The 18,168-nt window shown below is 41.5% G+C and overlaps 1 protein-coding gene across 2 annotated transcripts in view; it reads left to right on the top strand.

The window, feature by feature from the left end:
• Window positions 1-15,627, top strand: part of RAB5B (RAB5B, member RAS oncogene family) — a 46,960-nt gene extending 31,333 nt beyond the window's left edge. For both annotated transcript variants that reach the window (XM_075591368.1, XM_075591369.1), the window contains exons 3-6: window positions 1,770-1,921; window positions 5,693-5,815; window positions 9,119-9,212; window positions 14,202-15,627. In XM_075591368.1, the coding sequence (XP_075447483.1) occupies window positions 1,770-1,921; window positions 5,693-5,815; window positions 9,119-9,212; window positions 14,202-14,317 (485 nt within the window). In that variant the 3' untranslated portion in view covers window positions 14,318-15,627. The remainder of the gene's footprint in view (window positions 1-1,769; window positions 1,922-5,692; window positions 5,816-9,118; window positions 9,213-14,201) is intronic.
• The last annotated feature ends 2,541 nt before the right edge of the window (window positions 15,628-18,168 follow it).

Raw genomic sequence — 18,168 nt, 5'->3', positions numbered from 1 at the left:
TCACCCCCACCTGCATGTACCTCACATCACCCCCCACTTGCATGTCCCTCACATCACCCCCCCCGATGTCCCTCACATCACCCCCCCACCCCATGTCCCTCATATCACCCCCCCATGTCCCTCACATCACACCACCCCCTGCATGTCCCTCCTCCCTTTCTTTCCCTACCTCAAGCAGCGTGCAGGTTGCGGGCGGCAGAAGCATGGCAGTCAGAGGCGGCACACGCACGCTAGAGCGCGGCTCTGAGCGGGCTCGGGGGAGTGATCGGAAGAACCGAGGGGGGGGGAGTAATCGGAAGAACCAGGGGGGCTCGGGGGAGTGATCGGAAGAACCGAGGGGGGGGGGGGAGTAATCGGAATAGCCAGGGAGAGGGTAAGGTGACCGGAAGAGCCAGGGAAAGAGGGAGGGGGGCGGGGGGTGATCGGAATAGCCAGGAAGAGGGGAAGGTGATTGGAAGAGCCGGGGAGAGGATGAACCGGGGAACAGAAGAGCTGGGGGAGCCGGGGAACGGAAGGGCTGGGGGAGCCAGGTGAAGGAAGAGCCGGGGAGAGGAAGAGAGGGCACACCGCCACAGCACGCACACGCCGCCCCCTGGTGTCCGTACTCGCGAAGCACGCGTACGTACACAGGGGGTAAGGTGCAATTTAAAAAAAATGTACGTACTTGCGAGTGTACGTAAAGCAAGTGTATGTAAAACGGGGTATGCCTGTACAGGGATATATCAAATAAGGAAACATGGGAAGAATATTGATCCAGGGAGTAATCCGATTACCAATATTTGCAGTTGGGAAGGAATGTTCCCCTTATTGGATGATGATTCACTGGGGTTTTTTTGTTTGCCTTTCTCTGGCTCAAAATACTGTAAATGGAAAAATAGGATAAGTATCTGTAGTCTAAATTTAGCATAGGTTGAACTTGCTGGACATATGTATTTTTTCAACCTTCTCCACTATGTAAAATGTTTTGGAGGCTGCAGATGTCTATTTTACAGGATGGAGACCTCTGTAGTGATACGTTTTTATGTATACGAAAACGTTGCATGACTGCTTAGTTTCATAGGTTGTGACACTTTAATGCAACATCAGTACGTAACTCGTATGTCTTTTTGTGATTGGAACTGACCAGTCACCACTTTATTCCCCTAGTTTCTTTTATTTAGACATCTGCAAATCGTTTGTCTGCTTCCACTTGGCTGTGACCAAATTGCCACAGGTGCTCTCCCGCCAGGACAACTTGCCACCTTCCGCCATTTTAAAATGTCCTCTGAGGATCTCCCCAGCCACAGGGCACATCCGCTCCGCTGGCATGTGTAAGCATGCCCGCTCGTGCACCCAGCCAGGACACGGAAAATGTCTCCTGGCTGGGTGCAAGCATGGATATGCCCTCACATGCCAGAAGGCGGTGAGGTGACGATAGGTGAGTTGTCCTGGCGGCGGAGTGTCAGTGACGGTTTTGTCATGGCCAAACGTCCCATTCCATTTTCGAATACTTATGCTTTGGGAAAACATTTGTACTATTGGCTGGAAGGTAGTAGGAACATGCACCAGAAAGTCTGTCTATAAACTGCATGCATATAAGGTTAGCTAGACTAAAATAATTCCTTGCACATGATCATGTGTTAAAAATTACACAATGGTGACTTAACTCGGAAGCACATTTAAGTACTGAAAAAAGGTTTGGGGAGGAGAAAATTCTAATATTCTTCCCTGTGTGTCAGGAGGCCAAGGTTTGGTCCTTTTTTTTGAGCTGTTGTGTATCTTCTCCACAGCGGCGTTTCTCACACAGTCTGTCTGCCTGGATGACACAACGGTAAAATTTGAGATCTGGGATACAGCGGGACAGGAGCGATACCACAGCCTGGCACCCATGTATTACCGGGGCGCGCAGGCTGCAATTGTGGTGTATGACATCACCAACCAGGTAAAGCTTGGCAGGGAATCAAAAGGTGGTGAGGGTTGGAAGCATAAACTCATGCTTTTTAACGGTTTTAACTTGTAATTGCCAGCCCCATGGTTATTGAAGAGTTGGATAACCATCAGGTAATATGGCTTGGGAGGCATTAGGTTTGTATTGCGAAACGAAAGATAGCTGCACAGGAGGTAACCATAAACTCTGCTTCCTTTTGCTGGAATTGAGATGTTTCCTCCATGTTATAGGGGGTTCTAGTCCTACCCCCTCAGTACTGGAATCTGCTGGGGGAAAGACACAGAAAATTCCCATTCCACAAAACGAATCTACCTCGGGCACCGTGTGCATGTACCAAACATAATACAACATTACCTAAATGTCTGGAGAGAATGTTGCAGCACACCCAAACATTCATAGTGCAATGTGTATTGCATATCCTAGCAGGGTTAACAGAAACGTCGCCTGCTTTTTACCATGCTGTGATTTTCAACACGCTTCTTTCATTATACAAAAAAACACTGGGTGGCGGGCGGGTGTTAAAAATGTGATTCTCTCAATAACACAATAACCATTGTTTCCTGTGTAAAGACTTTATGCTAGGACTAGTCATTTCATATACTTACCTGAGCAGGTGAATTTTGCACACCTTTAAAACCTTGATTGCAGATACCTAGTAATTGGTTGTTGAAAAACATATGACCAGCACTGCAAAAAAGATCTAGGTGCAAAAATTTATTGAAGGCACATTAAAAAACAGTAAGAGAACACTCTTGCGCGTATCAAAGAGATAAGATAAAGCGTGGGTGACCACGCGAAACGTGTAAGTGTTCTCTTACTGTTTCTTTTTTGTTTCAAATTTTTTTATTAGGCATTTGTACAGTATACAGTTATACAGATATATCTTGGCCTAATACAGTCTTACTGTTTTTTTAATGTGCCTTCAATACATTTTTGCACCTAGATCTTTTTTGCAGTACTGGTCATATGTTTTTCAATAGCAGTTGCACCGCCTTCCACGTGGTCAGCAGTGAGTAACTTTATTACTACATGTTACTTCATTTATGTGACCTTTCATTATCATCCAGTTCCCATACAACCATTTGACTACCACATAAGATTTACCTATTACAGGCTAGTGGGAGTCTACAGACAGTGGTGTTTAAAGGGACAACAGTGTATGGATTTTGGAGTCCTGAGTTCAATAAGCTGTTTTGTTTGGAAAATTATGGAGATTTATATGCTACAATAGGCATTTCTAATACATGGACATTTCCTGGTCAGCATCGCTAGGGGTTTTTCCTCTATCTCTTATTGCAGATACCTAGCCAGAGAAGGTAACTTTCAATGAGGTGTTTTTCGTCCTTTGACCAAATCCAGATAGGTACATATAGTGAACACATAGAACTGTTTTTTTTTTGTTTTTTTTTTACTTCCGGTTAATTCACTCACCATTACAAGCGGTTATTTTAGATTGATCATTAATAAATGTTATGTTTTAACTTAATTTCACTAAACAAAAATTCTGTAGTGCGCCAGATAGGGAGACTTTTCTGTAGTACTTCTCTGTACTATATGCTTTGGCGGGCGTGTGCCATGAAAATCCTAGAAATGTGTGTTTGATCTAACCGTGGTTAATTTATAGCAGCACCAAAAACGCTGCACCAAGTCTGGGGGGAAAAAGCAGCTACTTTATCGTAAACCACCGTTTTATAATCCCACAGCAGTAAATGCTGTGTGCTAATAAAAACAGAAAATGGTCGTTTTTATGATCACCCAATATGTATTATTGTGGGTTTATGTAACACAGGTTTGCGATAATAAAGTGGCTGGTTTTATTATTCCTAACTTGCTGCAGAGTTCTTCAGGTTATTTTGACTTATTTAATTATGAATTGTGTGGCTGCTTTGTTCTTCCTGATAACAATGGGTTGAAATCTTGTAGTTCGTAATACAAGGAAATGGGAGTTTTGTGACTTAATCTGTACAATCTGACTGGAACCATCTCAGCCATTTCAACTTTTCATTAACATTTTCAAGACTATTTCAGTTTGGATAATATCTAAGCATTTTGAGATCTGCTGTCATGCTGAATAAAAAGAAGCAATTACACTTCCAAATAAAGTACATTAGCGGTGCACACCACACGAATTTTTTATTTTTACAGTGAATACTTATAAGTGAAAAAAACGTGATGGTGAAAAAATAAATAAAAACTTCATAAAATCTAACACGTGATGCCTTGACCTATAATTGCTGCTGCCATGAATAAACCGCCAATGACAATGAGGGACTAAGGGAGTCCTAAGTAAACCTTGGCAGTGATGTTGGAACTGCGCTGCCTTCACTAAGCAGCTTTCTCGTATTTGAGTTTAGATAGTGAAGGGATCCCACAGCACTGTTACTAACTTTCATTTCGTTATTGTAGCATGTAGTATGAGCAACTCCTAGGTACATATTTTTCTGTACAACATATATACTGAAATTGTAACATATGAGCATTTCTGCAAGCCCATCAGTGCATATTTAGTACTGTCATCTGAGAGAGTGAGTCCAGAATAAACCTTGGCAGTGATGTTGGAACTGCGCTGCCCTTAGCAAAGCAGCTTTCTCATATTTGAGTTTAGCTAGATAAGGGACCCCGTAGCATCGTCATTAACTTGCATCTCTGTGATTTATGTTACCATAACAATTGTTTATCAGTATGGTCTCTTGTGCATATGACTGAAGTGAGAATTACAATATTATATTCTAAGGGTGTTTGCATTAAATAATCTATGTGAACTCTGTTATCTGTGAGCTAGTTAACCCATTATGAAGTGGATGATTCCATATTAATATCATTAGCTGTATATATGCATGAGATTAGCAATGAAGTGTTAAGTGGCATTGTTGCAACTCAGGTCTCATTACATTCAGTGACCATGCCCTCTGCCAATTGTAGCATAGTATTAGGCAATGATCATGCTAGTATGTAATGGATCAATAATGTCTTATAGTTGCTTAATAACATCATTGTGGATGACAGTTTGACTTGGTCAACCTTTCATTTATGTGTTATAACCAATTAACCTCAGTACATGGGTAGCACCCATTTTTGATAAGAATGATAAAACATCCCTAATAACTAATCAAGTGAGCGGTGTACTCTGTTTTGTGTTTGTACACTTCCAAATATGCTCATAGATTTAGTTTAAAAAAACAGGGTTGATGTAGCCATTCCTGACAAATGTATATTAGTTTATTCGCACATACCTAGAGATGCATATCTGTTGCATTGGATCTTCCTGAGAATGTATGCTTAGGTCACGCTGCGGTCGCTGAAAAAATTGAATTGACTTCCAGCGATCGCGACCAAGCTGTCACGTCGCTCCTACTATAAGCGCACGTGACGCATTCAATACATTTGTTTTGACGTGACGTCGCCAGGACTATAAGCGTGGCCTAAGCTTTGTGTTATAGAGCAGGCACGCGCGACGTAGCGCGAGCGGGCACGCGCGACGTAGCGCAAGCAGTCGCGCGCCTGTCTCCTGAGCGATCCGTGTACTCTGATGGGGAAGCGTGGCCATGACGTCACCAGGCTGGTTAGCCCTCATTGGCTGAACCACTCACGTGACGCGGCCGCTGCGTGAAAAATCATCTGTCACTTTAAAATTCTACCGCGCGGTGGCGCTTCCTCGGTCACGCGCACTATAGCCAGCCTAAGAGATCCTGTGTTGTGTTTGCGCCGTCGCGCGCTCTGTAATCGTGGCCTTAGCCTGTTAATGCATCTTTCATTTTAACACAGGAGACGTTTGCTAGAGCAAAGACATGGGTTAAAGAGCTGCAGAGACAAGCCAGTCCAAACATTGTGATAGCTCTGTCAGGAAACAAGGCCGACCTCACTAACAAACGCATGGTGGAGTATGAAGTGAGTACATTCCCTACTTGAGCCATGTCTCAGTAAATCCTGTTGATGCTCCCTACTTGTAACCTTCACCCTTTCACCTTCCTGTGCCTATTACCCTTTTGTGAACGTAACCACTCTCCTTCGCTCTATTGTGTTCACCACAACTGTATTAAATATTTTACCTGGTAAGCTACATTGATATGTTTTGAACTATTTGGGGGACCTCTGTAACGGATATGTACCTATCACTCCTGTAATGCACGATCTCCCTCATCCTGTAGCTGTGCTGTAACTATTATGTTATTACAAGGACTCCTCAGCCTGTAACTGTCTTGCTGTACCTGACACTTGTGTGTTACATGGACCAGTCTGTTATCGTATGCTTGTGTAGGAAAACTGGTACTGCACCAGGGTATAAACAGTGTAGTGCCTATTTTCTGTTGATAGGTACGGTGGGGAACCAGTGTGTGATACTTTTTTTTTTTTCTGAGCACCACTACAAAAAAAAAATTTCTGGAGTCCCACAATCTAGATCTCTCAGCATAGTACTTGTTTTGTCCAACCCCCTGTTTGCACATAGACCCACACTTGCCCATCATTCCCCCTCTCCTTTTGCATGACATCATCCTCTTAGAAGCATCTAATTCTCACTGTAGTATGTCAGCAGTCTCTCATCCAACTACTGTCCTGCATTTATTGCTACCCTTATTACCGAACCAGTAGTCATCCCTAATGATGAAATACAGCATAGAACCAATATGAATATCAAGAAAGGAATCCGCCCTCGTGCTGTCTTGTGGATCCCAGCAGAAGGAACCCCTTGCAGCTACGCGTACAAAGTAACTCCCCAAACACTCCTAAATGAGATCTCCCGAAGGGGGTCTCAGAAAAACGAGAAGAAATAAACACACAGCGCACCGGGGATCAATATAAAATATAACATTTAGTACCGGGTCCAGAATGACCCAACGAATGATTAAATTAATCAAAATAACCAAACATATACAAAAATATAAATGTATAGCAAAACTAAATAAAAATAAATACTAAACTAAACCTTAACCAAAGAATGAACTGGCTCTGCAAGTGAGATCACACATACTGCCTGAAAATACTCAAAGTACTAACTTAAACAAATATACATGCAACAAAGATACCACAGGGAGGAAACAGATGCTAGCCGTGAGCTGCAGAGCCGGGGGCCGTGGCAGGTGATGTCCGGACTGCACCGGCACTCGGCTGGTCTATCTTTCACTCAAACTTCCTGGTTACTCTGTCCCAACCTATGGGTGAGCGCGTTGAATAGCCTCTCGTGATCTCAGTGCATTTCACAACAGCGTGCTTCGTCAGGAGGGTGCTTCGTTGGAGGATATTCACACATATGTCCCTGGCAGCCAATAGAATTAGGCTGTATAGAATTGCACTTATACATAATTACCACAATATAACAGATGTTGGTTTGACTAATAACAAAGTGTGCAAGTGAAAAGAGGGTCCCAAAACCCTCAATGTATCAATTTTATATACACACGCACACGTGAAAAAGAAAGTACATCTCAATCTCAGACTCTACAGGCCTCAGTTAGCATGTTAAATGTTAAAGTTCATGACAGTACAATTAGAAAAAGACTGAACAAGTATGGTTTGTTTGGGAGGGTTGCCAGGAGAAAGCCTCTTCTCTCTAAAAAGAAGATGGCAGCACGGCTTAGGTATGCAAAGTTGCATCTGAACAAACCACAAGACTTCTGGAATAATGTCCTTTGGACAGACGAGACCAAAGTGGAGATGTTTGGCGAAAACCAAACACAGCATATCAGCACAAACACCTCATACCAACTGTCAAGCACGGTGGTGGAGGGGTTATGATTTGGGCTTGTTTTGCAGCCACAGGACCTGGGAACCTTGCAGTCATTGAGTCGACCATGAACTCCTCTGTATACCAAAGTATTCTAGAGTCAAATGTGAGGTCATCTGACCGACGGCTAAAGCTTGGCCGAAATTGGGTCATGCAACAGGACAATGATCCCAAGCACACCAGCAAATCTACAACAGAATGGCTGAAAAAGAGAAGAATCAAGAGAAGAATCAAGGTGTTGCAATGGCCCAATCAAAGTCCAGACCTCAACCCGATTTAAATGCTGTGGCTGGACCTTAAGACAGCTGTGCATAAACAAATGCCCACAAACCTCAATGAACTGAAGCAACGTTGTAAAGAAGAGTGGGCCAAAATTCCTCCACAACGATGTGAGAGACTGATAAAGTCATACAGAAAACGATTACTTCAAGTTATTGCTGCTAAAGGTGGTTCTACATTCTATTGAATCATAAGGTATACTTAGTTTTTCACACATGGCTTCTCCATTTTGGATTTATTTTTGTTAAATAAATCATGACACGGTGTAATATGTCATGTGTTGTTGTTCATCTGAGGTTGTATTTACCTAATTTTAAGACCTGCTAAGGAACAGATTGTTATTACGTCCTGATATGTAAACTGTGTATGTAATATATATATATATATATATATATATATATATATATATATATATATATATATATATATATATATAGGAAGGTACTGAATTTAAACCCTATTGTCTGAGTGCTTCTGTGTGTGTGTGTGTGTGTGTGTGTGTGTGTGTGTGTGTGTGTATATATATATATATTACACTCAGAAGCACTCACACAATAGGGTTTAAATTCAGTACCTTCCAATTCTTATGCAACACCTTTCTAATGGCGCTATGAGCTCTGTTGTAATGTGTAATAAATACAGGAGCTTTGTTTAATGTTTTGACCTTTTTTTTTTTTTATCGGCTTCCGCATTGGATGAAAACTGTCCAGTTTTTTCCTTCTGATTTTTTTTGTTTGTTTGTTTTTTTTTGGTGATATTGTTAAAAGGAGGAGCGCTTTACTTTTTTTTAAATCTTTTTCTATTGAGGTTTTTTAATCTATTTCTATTGATGAATTGATAAAGTCCTATTAGTTTTCTTTTTGAAGAAACCTATTTTTCAGAAAGAGGGCTTGCTCATTAGTGCTATTCCTCTTGAATCTTAAAAATTGATTTGTAAGGAACGTTATCTACCCATCTAACGTCATGACAGCTAATGGAGATAGGAGTTAACATTAGTCTCTTTAAAGTGCGTCCTTGTTTGGACCTTGTTGTCCTCAATAAATACTCCAAGTGAAACCATCCAAAATTTGCTAATCCATAGTTGTATCCTTGAGATAGTAAGGCGTATTTTATATCCGATACCTACAGGGTAATTTTAATTTGGGGGACCTGGAGAATTTAAAGCTGTTTGTCCTCTGTTTTATTTACAGGAAGCCCAGGCATATGCAGATGACAACAGCCTTCTGTTCATGGAAACCTCCGCCAAGACCGCTATGAATGTCAATGACCTGTTCCTTGCGATAGGTGAAGCCATATACTACAGGGCCCTGTGCAAGGGAGTCAATGGGTGTTTCTGAACAGCACAGCAGCACTGACATCTAAATCCTTTTTTAAATCTGAAGTTCTACTGCTGTAATACACAGGAGCGTTAAGTGATAAATAATATGAATCCAACTCGCTGAAAAATTAATTTCAGTGAACTAATAGAATTGGGATACTAAATTACATGTGTAGCTACTTCACCAAAATCAGCAACAGAAGTATACAGGCATACCCCACATTAACGTACGCAATGGGACCGGAGCATGTATGTAAAGCGAAAATGTACTTAAAGTGAAGCACTACCTTTTTTACACTTATCGATGCATGTACTGTAATGCAATCGTCATATATGTGCATAAGTGATGTAAATAACGCATTTGTAACAGGCTCTATAGTCTCCCCGCTTGCGCACAGCTTCGGTACAGGTAGGGAGCCGGTATTACTGTTCAGGACGTGCTGATAGGCGCATGCGTGAGCTCCCGTTTGCCTATTGGGCGATATGTCCTTGCTATTGTTCTTAAAGTGAGTGTTCTTAAACCGGGGTATGCCTGTATATAGTAGGGCAGTATTTTCAGAAATTGATGGATGTGTATAAAAGTTTCTCAATACACACATAATAGTGAAACATTCCGACATCTCAAACTTTGTATCTTCTGTGAGATGTATATACTGTGTGTACTTCTCCGTACGGGTTAGTATATGCTCCCAAAAGACCAGAAACAAAGAACCAGATTATATAGTGTAGTATTTTATAAAACCTTAATAAAAGCAAATCCTAGGTAGTTTCACTCTGATGGTTTTTAACAAACTGGTTTTCCTATGGAGATTTCTCCTTCCATATTAGACTTGTAATCAGCATCTCTAGAACCTCACTAGCTCGTTTTCTCCTGTCCCCCACGGAAGATACAAAGCTTGATACGCCTGAATTTATCGCACTATTGGAGTGCATATTGAGAGCATTGTATACATGTCCGCCGATTTCTCAAACTACTACATTATATACTTTAGTTCATATTTTTATATGGTAGCGCTACCAACGCTTGCAGACAATCTCTGATCACATCTGTGGTTTGGGAATAGTTACGTTCATAAAGTGTAATATCACCTGGTACTTTATGGCACTGCTGTCCACATTGCAAAAGCGTTGTCATGGAAGCATTAATCTGGATTACCCAACATGTATTTGGAGTTCGAGAAGATGCGTTATGAGAGTACCTTTTTTAAACCGCCCCCTAACAAGTTGTATAATAGAAACTCCTAAGTGATTAAGCTCCTTTTATTAAGGGGTTTCATTTCTCAATATAGATGGCAACCTTAATGAGGGTTTCTTTAGTTGCTGATAGGCATTTCTTTGAGACTTCCCAAATGTATACTTGGTATCGTTGAAATAAGAGGATTTAACTAAATGCGCACACACACACATTCATACTCTTCAGGAGTTTGAGTTGCCTTTAGATTTAACCCTCACGATCAGTGCTGTTTGGATTACTCAATAGTGCCTTTATGGAGATTTTTTTTTCCATACGTGGCATTGAGCAAGCCCATAATTGCCATCATAAATTGTGTAAAAATTATACAGAATAGTATCTTGAAGGGCAAATGGTTTATCCAGTTCAATGACACATGGAAGTGCAGATACAGGAGTTCACTTCATTTGTGTGTGAACTCGCTCACATACCAGTGCACAGCACTTTGCACTGTTTGTTACACCATTCAACACTCATGGCTTTCTAGTCACACCTTTCTAGTCTCAATGGCTTAAATATTTAATGCTGTGAAAAAGAGTTGACTATCCAGGAGAATGTGGAAGTAGCAGAGAGTCCCCAACAGATACGGTGCAATGAGAGAGCATGGGCGTTCTAGTATGTATTCTGCAGCCAGAGCAGAGGGGGCTGTAACCTACTAAGGAACACCAAGGCTGCTCTTGGATTTCCCAGAAAACCAGCACAAAAGCAGTGTGTTATATTGATATTCGATGCAGGATCCTTCTCTGAACTCTCATTGCCAGATGTGGCAGTAGGAGTTAAAGCCCGTCTTGGCGATCAGTGACATTGACAATAGGTGTAGACTCGCTGAAAAGGGGACAGTCTAGGTCCCAAAGATCCCCATAAAAAGAAGTGTGTAATCCATATAGAGGGAAAAGCTGCTTCCTACGGCCTTGTCTTGGGAGGAGGAGTCTTTGCCAAAACTTTTAAGAAAAGTCCTTCTGTTTCATCTGGTCACCAAAAGAGGGAGCGTGTGTGCTACTAATTACCTTTGGTAATGAGGTAGTACTTCCAAAATATTTTTGGAGAATATCCAACACTTGTTTTTCTTATAAATGTAAGCATTGAGCTGCAACTGCCTAGTTCCTATCTATTGTAAGAGGAAAGCACTGATTTCCAGCTATATTTGGGCTGTTTGGCAAACAATAGGTAGAAACTTCTACGATAAATGTACTTGGCAATAGATTTCCACTACTGTATGCTTTTTGGGTGTATATATGGCTGTCCCCTGGATGTATCTCTGCCTTCCTTCTGCTCGTGGTAGGTTTTGTAGTTTAAGGTTATCACCTTTTTGAGCAGAGATACAGAACTGGAAACGAGTAGTAATGAAATAAAGAGGTTTAATATTGTCAAATGTTTTTACTTTCACGATTGTTTCCTGTGCTGGTTTTCAACCGTTTTTGGATTGTTGTGGCGTGTATGTATTAGATACACAGGTGTATAGAGAAATACACCTACACGCACAAATTGTTAAGGTCATTATATAATTTGCTCAAGGTCAAATGTCCAAACAAAAAATCCCAGTTAAAGAATCCATCAATTCTGTATCTTTGCTCAAAAGCGATGCACTTAGCTGAAAAACCTACCATATGGCAATTAACCTCATTACAGGCATACCCCGCATTAACGTACGCAATGGGACCAGAGCATGTATGTAAAGCGAAAATGTACTTAAAGTGAAGCACTGCCTTTTTTTCCACTTATTGATGCATGTACTGTACTGCAATCGTAATCTGGAATAGGGAAACATGCTTTAAACTGGTTTCAGTCCTACCTATCAGGAAGATCCCAACATGTGTCCATCTCAGGCTCTAACTCCAACCCCCTGGATATCACTTGTGGTGTCCCGCAAGGCTCTGTTCTGGGGCCCCTACTCTTCTCAGTGTTCATTAATGATCTTCCCACAGCTTGTAAGGAAGCCTCAATACACATGTATGCAGATGACACAATCCTGTATGCACACAGCCATAGCCTCTCTGACCTTCAACACATACTTCAGTCTGACTTTTTGAGACTCGAAAACTGGATTTCCCAAAACAAACTGTTTTTAAACACTGACAAGACTGTAACAATGGTATTTGGGACCAAGACTAAATTTGTAAAGCTTCCAGTGACTGAGCTCCTGATTAGAACCAACACTAAAACCACCCTAACACCTGTCACTAGTTTTAAATACCTGGGCTTATGGTTTGACTCCCACTTAACATTCGGGATGCACATTGATACCCTGACAACCAAGACCTATGCCAAACTAGGGGTACTTTACAGGAACAAATCCTCCCTAAGTCTCCTGGTCAGAAAGCGTATTGCACAGCAGATGCTAATGCCAATTATTGACTATGGAGACATAGTATATGGCTCGGCTCCTCAAACCCACCTTAGCAAACTTGACACCCTCTACAATTCAATTTGTCGTTTTGTTCTCCAATGCAACTACAACACACATCACTGCGAAATGCTCAAAGAACTAGATTGGTCATCACTAGAGTCTAGGCGCAAAGTTCACCTTTCCTGTCTCACCCTCAAATACTTTCTGGGCAAGCTACCCAGCTACCTGAACAAGCTCCTCACCCCTACCACATGCAGTACCTATCACCTGAGATCAGACTCCAAAAGACTATTCATGGTCCCAAGACTCAACAAAGTATCCGGACGTTCCTCCTTCTCCTTCCGTGCACCCCAAAACTGGAACAACCTACCAGAGACTCTCATATCCACCACCAGCTTAAGTTCTTTCAAATCTAAGGCTGTCTCACACTTTAATCTGGTCTGTAACTGTTTCATACGCTCATAATATATATTTTCTTTAACTGTGCATGCAATGTCTTGTATATAAATGTATACCTTGTTCATTTATGTAACTGTATTTGTAACCATGTATTATTTGTTTTACTCTGTGCCCAGGACATACTTGAAAACGAGAGGTAACTCTCAATGTATTACTTCCTGGTAAAATATTTTATAAATAATACGTGCATAACTGATGTAAATAATGCATTTGTAACAGGCTCTATAGTCTCCCCGCTTGCGCACAGCTTCGGTACAGGTAGGGAGCCGGTATTGCTGTTCAGGACGTGCTGACAGGCGCATGCGCTAACTGCCGTTTGCCTATTGGGCGATATGTCCTTACTCGCAAGTGTACTTAAAGTGAGTGTCCTTAAACCGGGGTATGCCTGTATAGTTTGCTTATCTGTGGTATTCTAAGAGAAAGTAAAATACCAAACTACTTTTCTGTCATACAAAGACAAAAAATCAATGTTTGTACCGTACGGGCTTGTGCTGCTCTGCCAGCAAAGAGGGTTCATGTTTTTCTTTTGAGTGTGGGATGTGGAAAATTAAATTGTCAGTCATCTTATCTTTTATAGTACCTTCTTGGCTCTTGGTAAATTGAAGAGGAAGGATAGTTTAAGTGACATGAAAAGGCCGTGGCCCACCCATTTCCATGTGTCTATGTTCATGTATGTCTCTTGAACAAATATTAACATGGTGTTTAAAAGGCTGGAAGTATTTATGAATCAATATGTCATTTATGAAATAACAGACATCATAAAGCAATAAAGTGTCTTCCTTTCACTGCAGTGTGATATATAACCACACAGAGATGGAATTGACCTGTCGCTGCTATTGCAGACTGTCGCCTTTTTAAAACAATTCCAAGTTTTCACCTCTTCCCAAACCTAACGCTTTTCTCCTCTCCATACAACAGCTAAGAAGCTGCCAAAAAATGAGCCCCAGAACACAAGCGGGGCAGCCGTCAGGAATCGAGGCGTGGATCTTCATGAGCAGTCGCAGCAGAACAAGAGCCAGTGTTGTAGCAACTAACAGAGGCGAACAGAGAGGGGAACCAAGATAAGATTATAACCTCTCTTCCTGCACCTGCCCTTCTTCCCTCCAGAAATACACCCTTCCAGCACCTCACTCTTCTTCCAGGACTTTCCCTTCTGCACTCCTCTCCTACCCCCCCCATCCCCCCTTAACACCGGATAACAGCACACACATGGAAACAAACCAACCAGCTTGAAACCTTGCCCTCCACCTCCTGCACAACCACAGCCCTCCAAGCTCCCTGCTAGCTGCACTTTTTGTTTTTTTAACGCTTCTGACAAACACACACAGACTACTCTTGGTGATGCAGCAGAGGAATATCTGGGGACTTCGCCTTCAGAATAGAGCAAACAGGAAAAAACAAAAGAAGCAAACAAACTCTTACTACTTTGTATTATAGCTGCATATAGTGACTTTATTATTTATCCTTGTTTTGGTTTCATGTCGTGTTTTTTTTTTTGTTTTTTTTTTGTTTCCCCCCCTCCCCCACCTTTTTCTGCTCTCCTTTCATTTCTCCCTCTGTTATAGGCCTGTCGAATCCCTATTGATTCGTGCTCAGTAGATCTGCAGACTTCAAAGGAGCCTCACGCTTTAAAGTCCGAATCGCTTGTGAACATCGGTTTTTAGTTCAGACTTGCCAGATACATCATTTGTGTCCTGGGGCTATGAATCTTTGCCATACTTGCCAAGACATGAAAATAACGGCTTTTACTTTGGTTTTGGTCCACACTCATTTTAAGTAGAGCATTGTATGTACGGTCTTATCATACATTTTGGGAGTCATGCAGTACACCTCTTCCAGTTGCCGGCTCTACTCTTTCTATTTCCAGGCCTCAGCCACTGAACTAGTTAAACCTCTTTGTATCCCTTGTCTGGCAGCAAAGGAGTTAGATTTGGGTCTGCAGTTAATGGCACAAGATGGTCTTCAAGACCTGAGGGGGAAACTGCGTCAAAGATCTGAGGTTTAGCTAGTCTTTCATAAGTGATGTATGTTGCCATTTATTGCTATCCCATCTTAACTGGCTACGGCATTTTTTTGTAACCCCCTTGGCTACCCTACACTCTTGGTAAGGTCCTCCAATGAGAAAGGAGATTAATGTGTTTTTAATAAGTTTTTCCCAAGGTTTCATAAAGCTGAGGGAATGTAGGAACAACTTTTTTTGTTTTTATTGGAGACCATTACCTATCCTTTGTGTGTTCTAGCTAGTATACTAAACCCACTGATTCATTTCTCAGTTGACTTTTCTGATATGAGGACTGTACCAATTAAGTCTAAAGTAAAATTCATCGGTGTAAAAAAAAAAAAACTTATACTACTGACATCTGTGGGGTAAAACAATGTGTGCAAGATTGTGATACCCATCATAAAAGGATAAACTTGAGTGATACGTTGGTTGGTGTGGGCATTATCGTTGGCATGAATATGGGGGTTATTACATGGACACACCAGAATTTCTTTTGCCATTTACCGATCTATGAATCACAGAAGCAGCTAGGTGGATTTTGGGGGGACTGTTTGATAAGACACCTTACAAATCTGTAACCTCACCCAAGCACGAGCTGGCACGTGGGTATGGAGTCCTTTCTATTACTCTTATGCAATATAGTTAATGTATGTAAAACGGATAATGATGGTGGACAGTCCCTATACACGGTGTACAAGAAATGTCAGAAGAATAGATCTTGGTTTGTAAGTAGTGCTATCCCCACAGACTACCATCAGACCCTTGTCTCTTCCTACTTTAGCTTGTTGTATCCCCCAGTGGGGCTTGTGTGTGATGAATATTGCCCATTGCAAAAGCTGCTTTGAGCAGTATGCACTTTAGTTCACCAGTGGTTTAAAAGATGCTTCTGAAGTAAATCTAGGGATATTGTGTTTGCTTTATTTTAAAGAGTTAAAAAAAAAAGTTTGCTTTCCCATTTCTGCTATCCCCACTGATCCATCCCCACACTACCATTTACTACAGCCCAACATGAATTACACAAGGGTGGTTTTTTTTTCCCCCCCAAGTTCCTCACCTAATCAAGATAATGAAGATGGTCCATCTTGGCCAAAATGTACCAAATCCAAGGCTTAAGATTCTCTTTAGTCGTCTCTATACACCAGGTGGCATGGCAGGTATGTGCCTTTCTGTGTGTGTCAAGTGTTCTTATGAATGTTGGTGGATTCATAGATTGAGTTTCCTTCTGATGTGCCTTCCTTCCCAAGCTGGACTGGAAAGTTGTGATCATGCCCTGCTGATTAAATACCTAATGTGTAAGGTAATCCAAAAACACATCAGAAAATGAATTGTGTGGTTTGCCACCCCCCCTTGATCCTATGCATCTCACGCAGCAAACATTCATACACATTTAGTGGAAAGAATATCTAAACTAAAGGATTTTTTGTACTTTTGTTTTTCTGGTCTAGCAGCCCCTTAATGCTTTCCTTCAGCATCTGAAATGACGCCACAATAACCTTTCTCAGTGGTAGACCCAAACAGGGCTATGATAGACTATAGCCACAAAGGCAGACCTTTACTAGAGAAAGTGGCACCTCCTTTTCTACTTTGCCTATGTTCCTCATGTCTGTAGTGCTCACCCACCATTCAATCCTTCCCTTCTGTTCCACTGTCACAATGCATTATCCAAAAGACATTGCCGCAATTGGAAAGTCAGGGCTTACCGTACATACTGGCAAAGAGCCTGATCATGTCACAAGTAGGGTAAAAATGTATCTTCCTTGTAACAAAATCTACCTATGACCTGAAGTATGGAGAAGCATCTACATCTCTGTCCAGGCAAAATGGGAAGGGAGCAAGATCAACAAAAACCTGTGACTGCATATTTTGTATGCAATATAATTTACACGGGGCAACCTCACCAAACTGAAAGATTTTCTTGAGTAACTACAGTAAAGTCCTTGATGTAAGCACATTTGAACCCACTTTTATGACTGTTTATTGATGCATTGCACTGCAGTTTGTTGCATACTGCTCTAACAAATAGATGTTTAATGAGATGGGAAACTGCCCATCAGTTAATCGTTTCTGTATTAACCATTTACTTTGAAATCTCAAACTGTGGCGTGATTTTCTCCTGATCTGCAAGTGCAACTATGGTACCAGATAAGACGTTTGGATATAATGGTTATTTAAGGCTCTCCAACCGTCGAGACAAGGATTCCTACCGATTTCCTATCCCTTTATGCAGAGAATGGATAACTTCAAGTTGTTGAAAGTTACGTAGTGTCCTGGGATGAAATGACTTAAATTCAAGCCGCACTGCTCAGCTGTCAGAAGTCTCCCCAGTTCTGCACTGATGCTGACCTGTGCAAAGTCTTTAGAGTAATACTCTGTACCTTGAAATTTGGTACAGAGAAGAGGCACGTTCTTGGCCTTATTGAGCGGCAACAAATATACTTTGCAGGCCCTTCCTGCAGAAACGAGGTGAAGCCAGCGCCTCTGTTTCTAGAAGTTGCTGGCAAATACACTCAAATGCTTTAACTGGCCATAGAAAAATACCAGGAATGTTTTTGGTTGTTTTTGTATAACTTCTATGCCACGGGCTGCGACTGGAAATGGATTACTTTCCAACTTCGGTTTTAAGAGCTACGGCTACAGTATACAGTTCAGGGTGGGAATGATACAATCAATCCAGGTCCTGAAGCACTTGGTTAGTTTTGGTACCTGAAACGTACTAAGCTAGAGTGGTTTTAGGATTGATTTCAAATGGATTTCTCCCACTTGAAAGGGCGCAGTAACTCAACCACAAGATGATTTTTTTAAAAGGGTTATTTGCTTTAATTTTAAAGAGCCAAGCCGTGTAACACAGCTGTATTCTCGTGTACACATTGGCCTGTTACTGTT

Source organism: Ascaphus truei, chromosome 3 (assembly GCF_040206685.1).
Source record: "Ascaphus truei isolate aAscTru1 chromosome 3, aAscTru1.hap1, whole genome shotgun sequence".
Classification (NCBI taxonomy): domain Eukaryota; kingdom Metazoa; phylum Chordata; class Amphibia; order Anura; family Ascaphidae; genus Ascaphus; species Ascaphus truei.
Note: the sequence above shows the minus strand (reverse complement) of the source record. Positions and strands in the feature narration are given on the sequence as shown.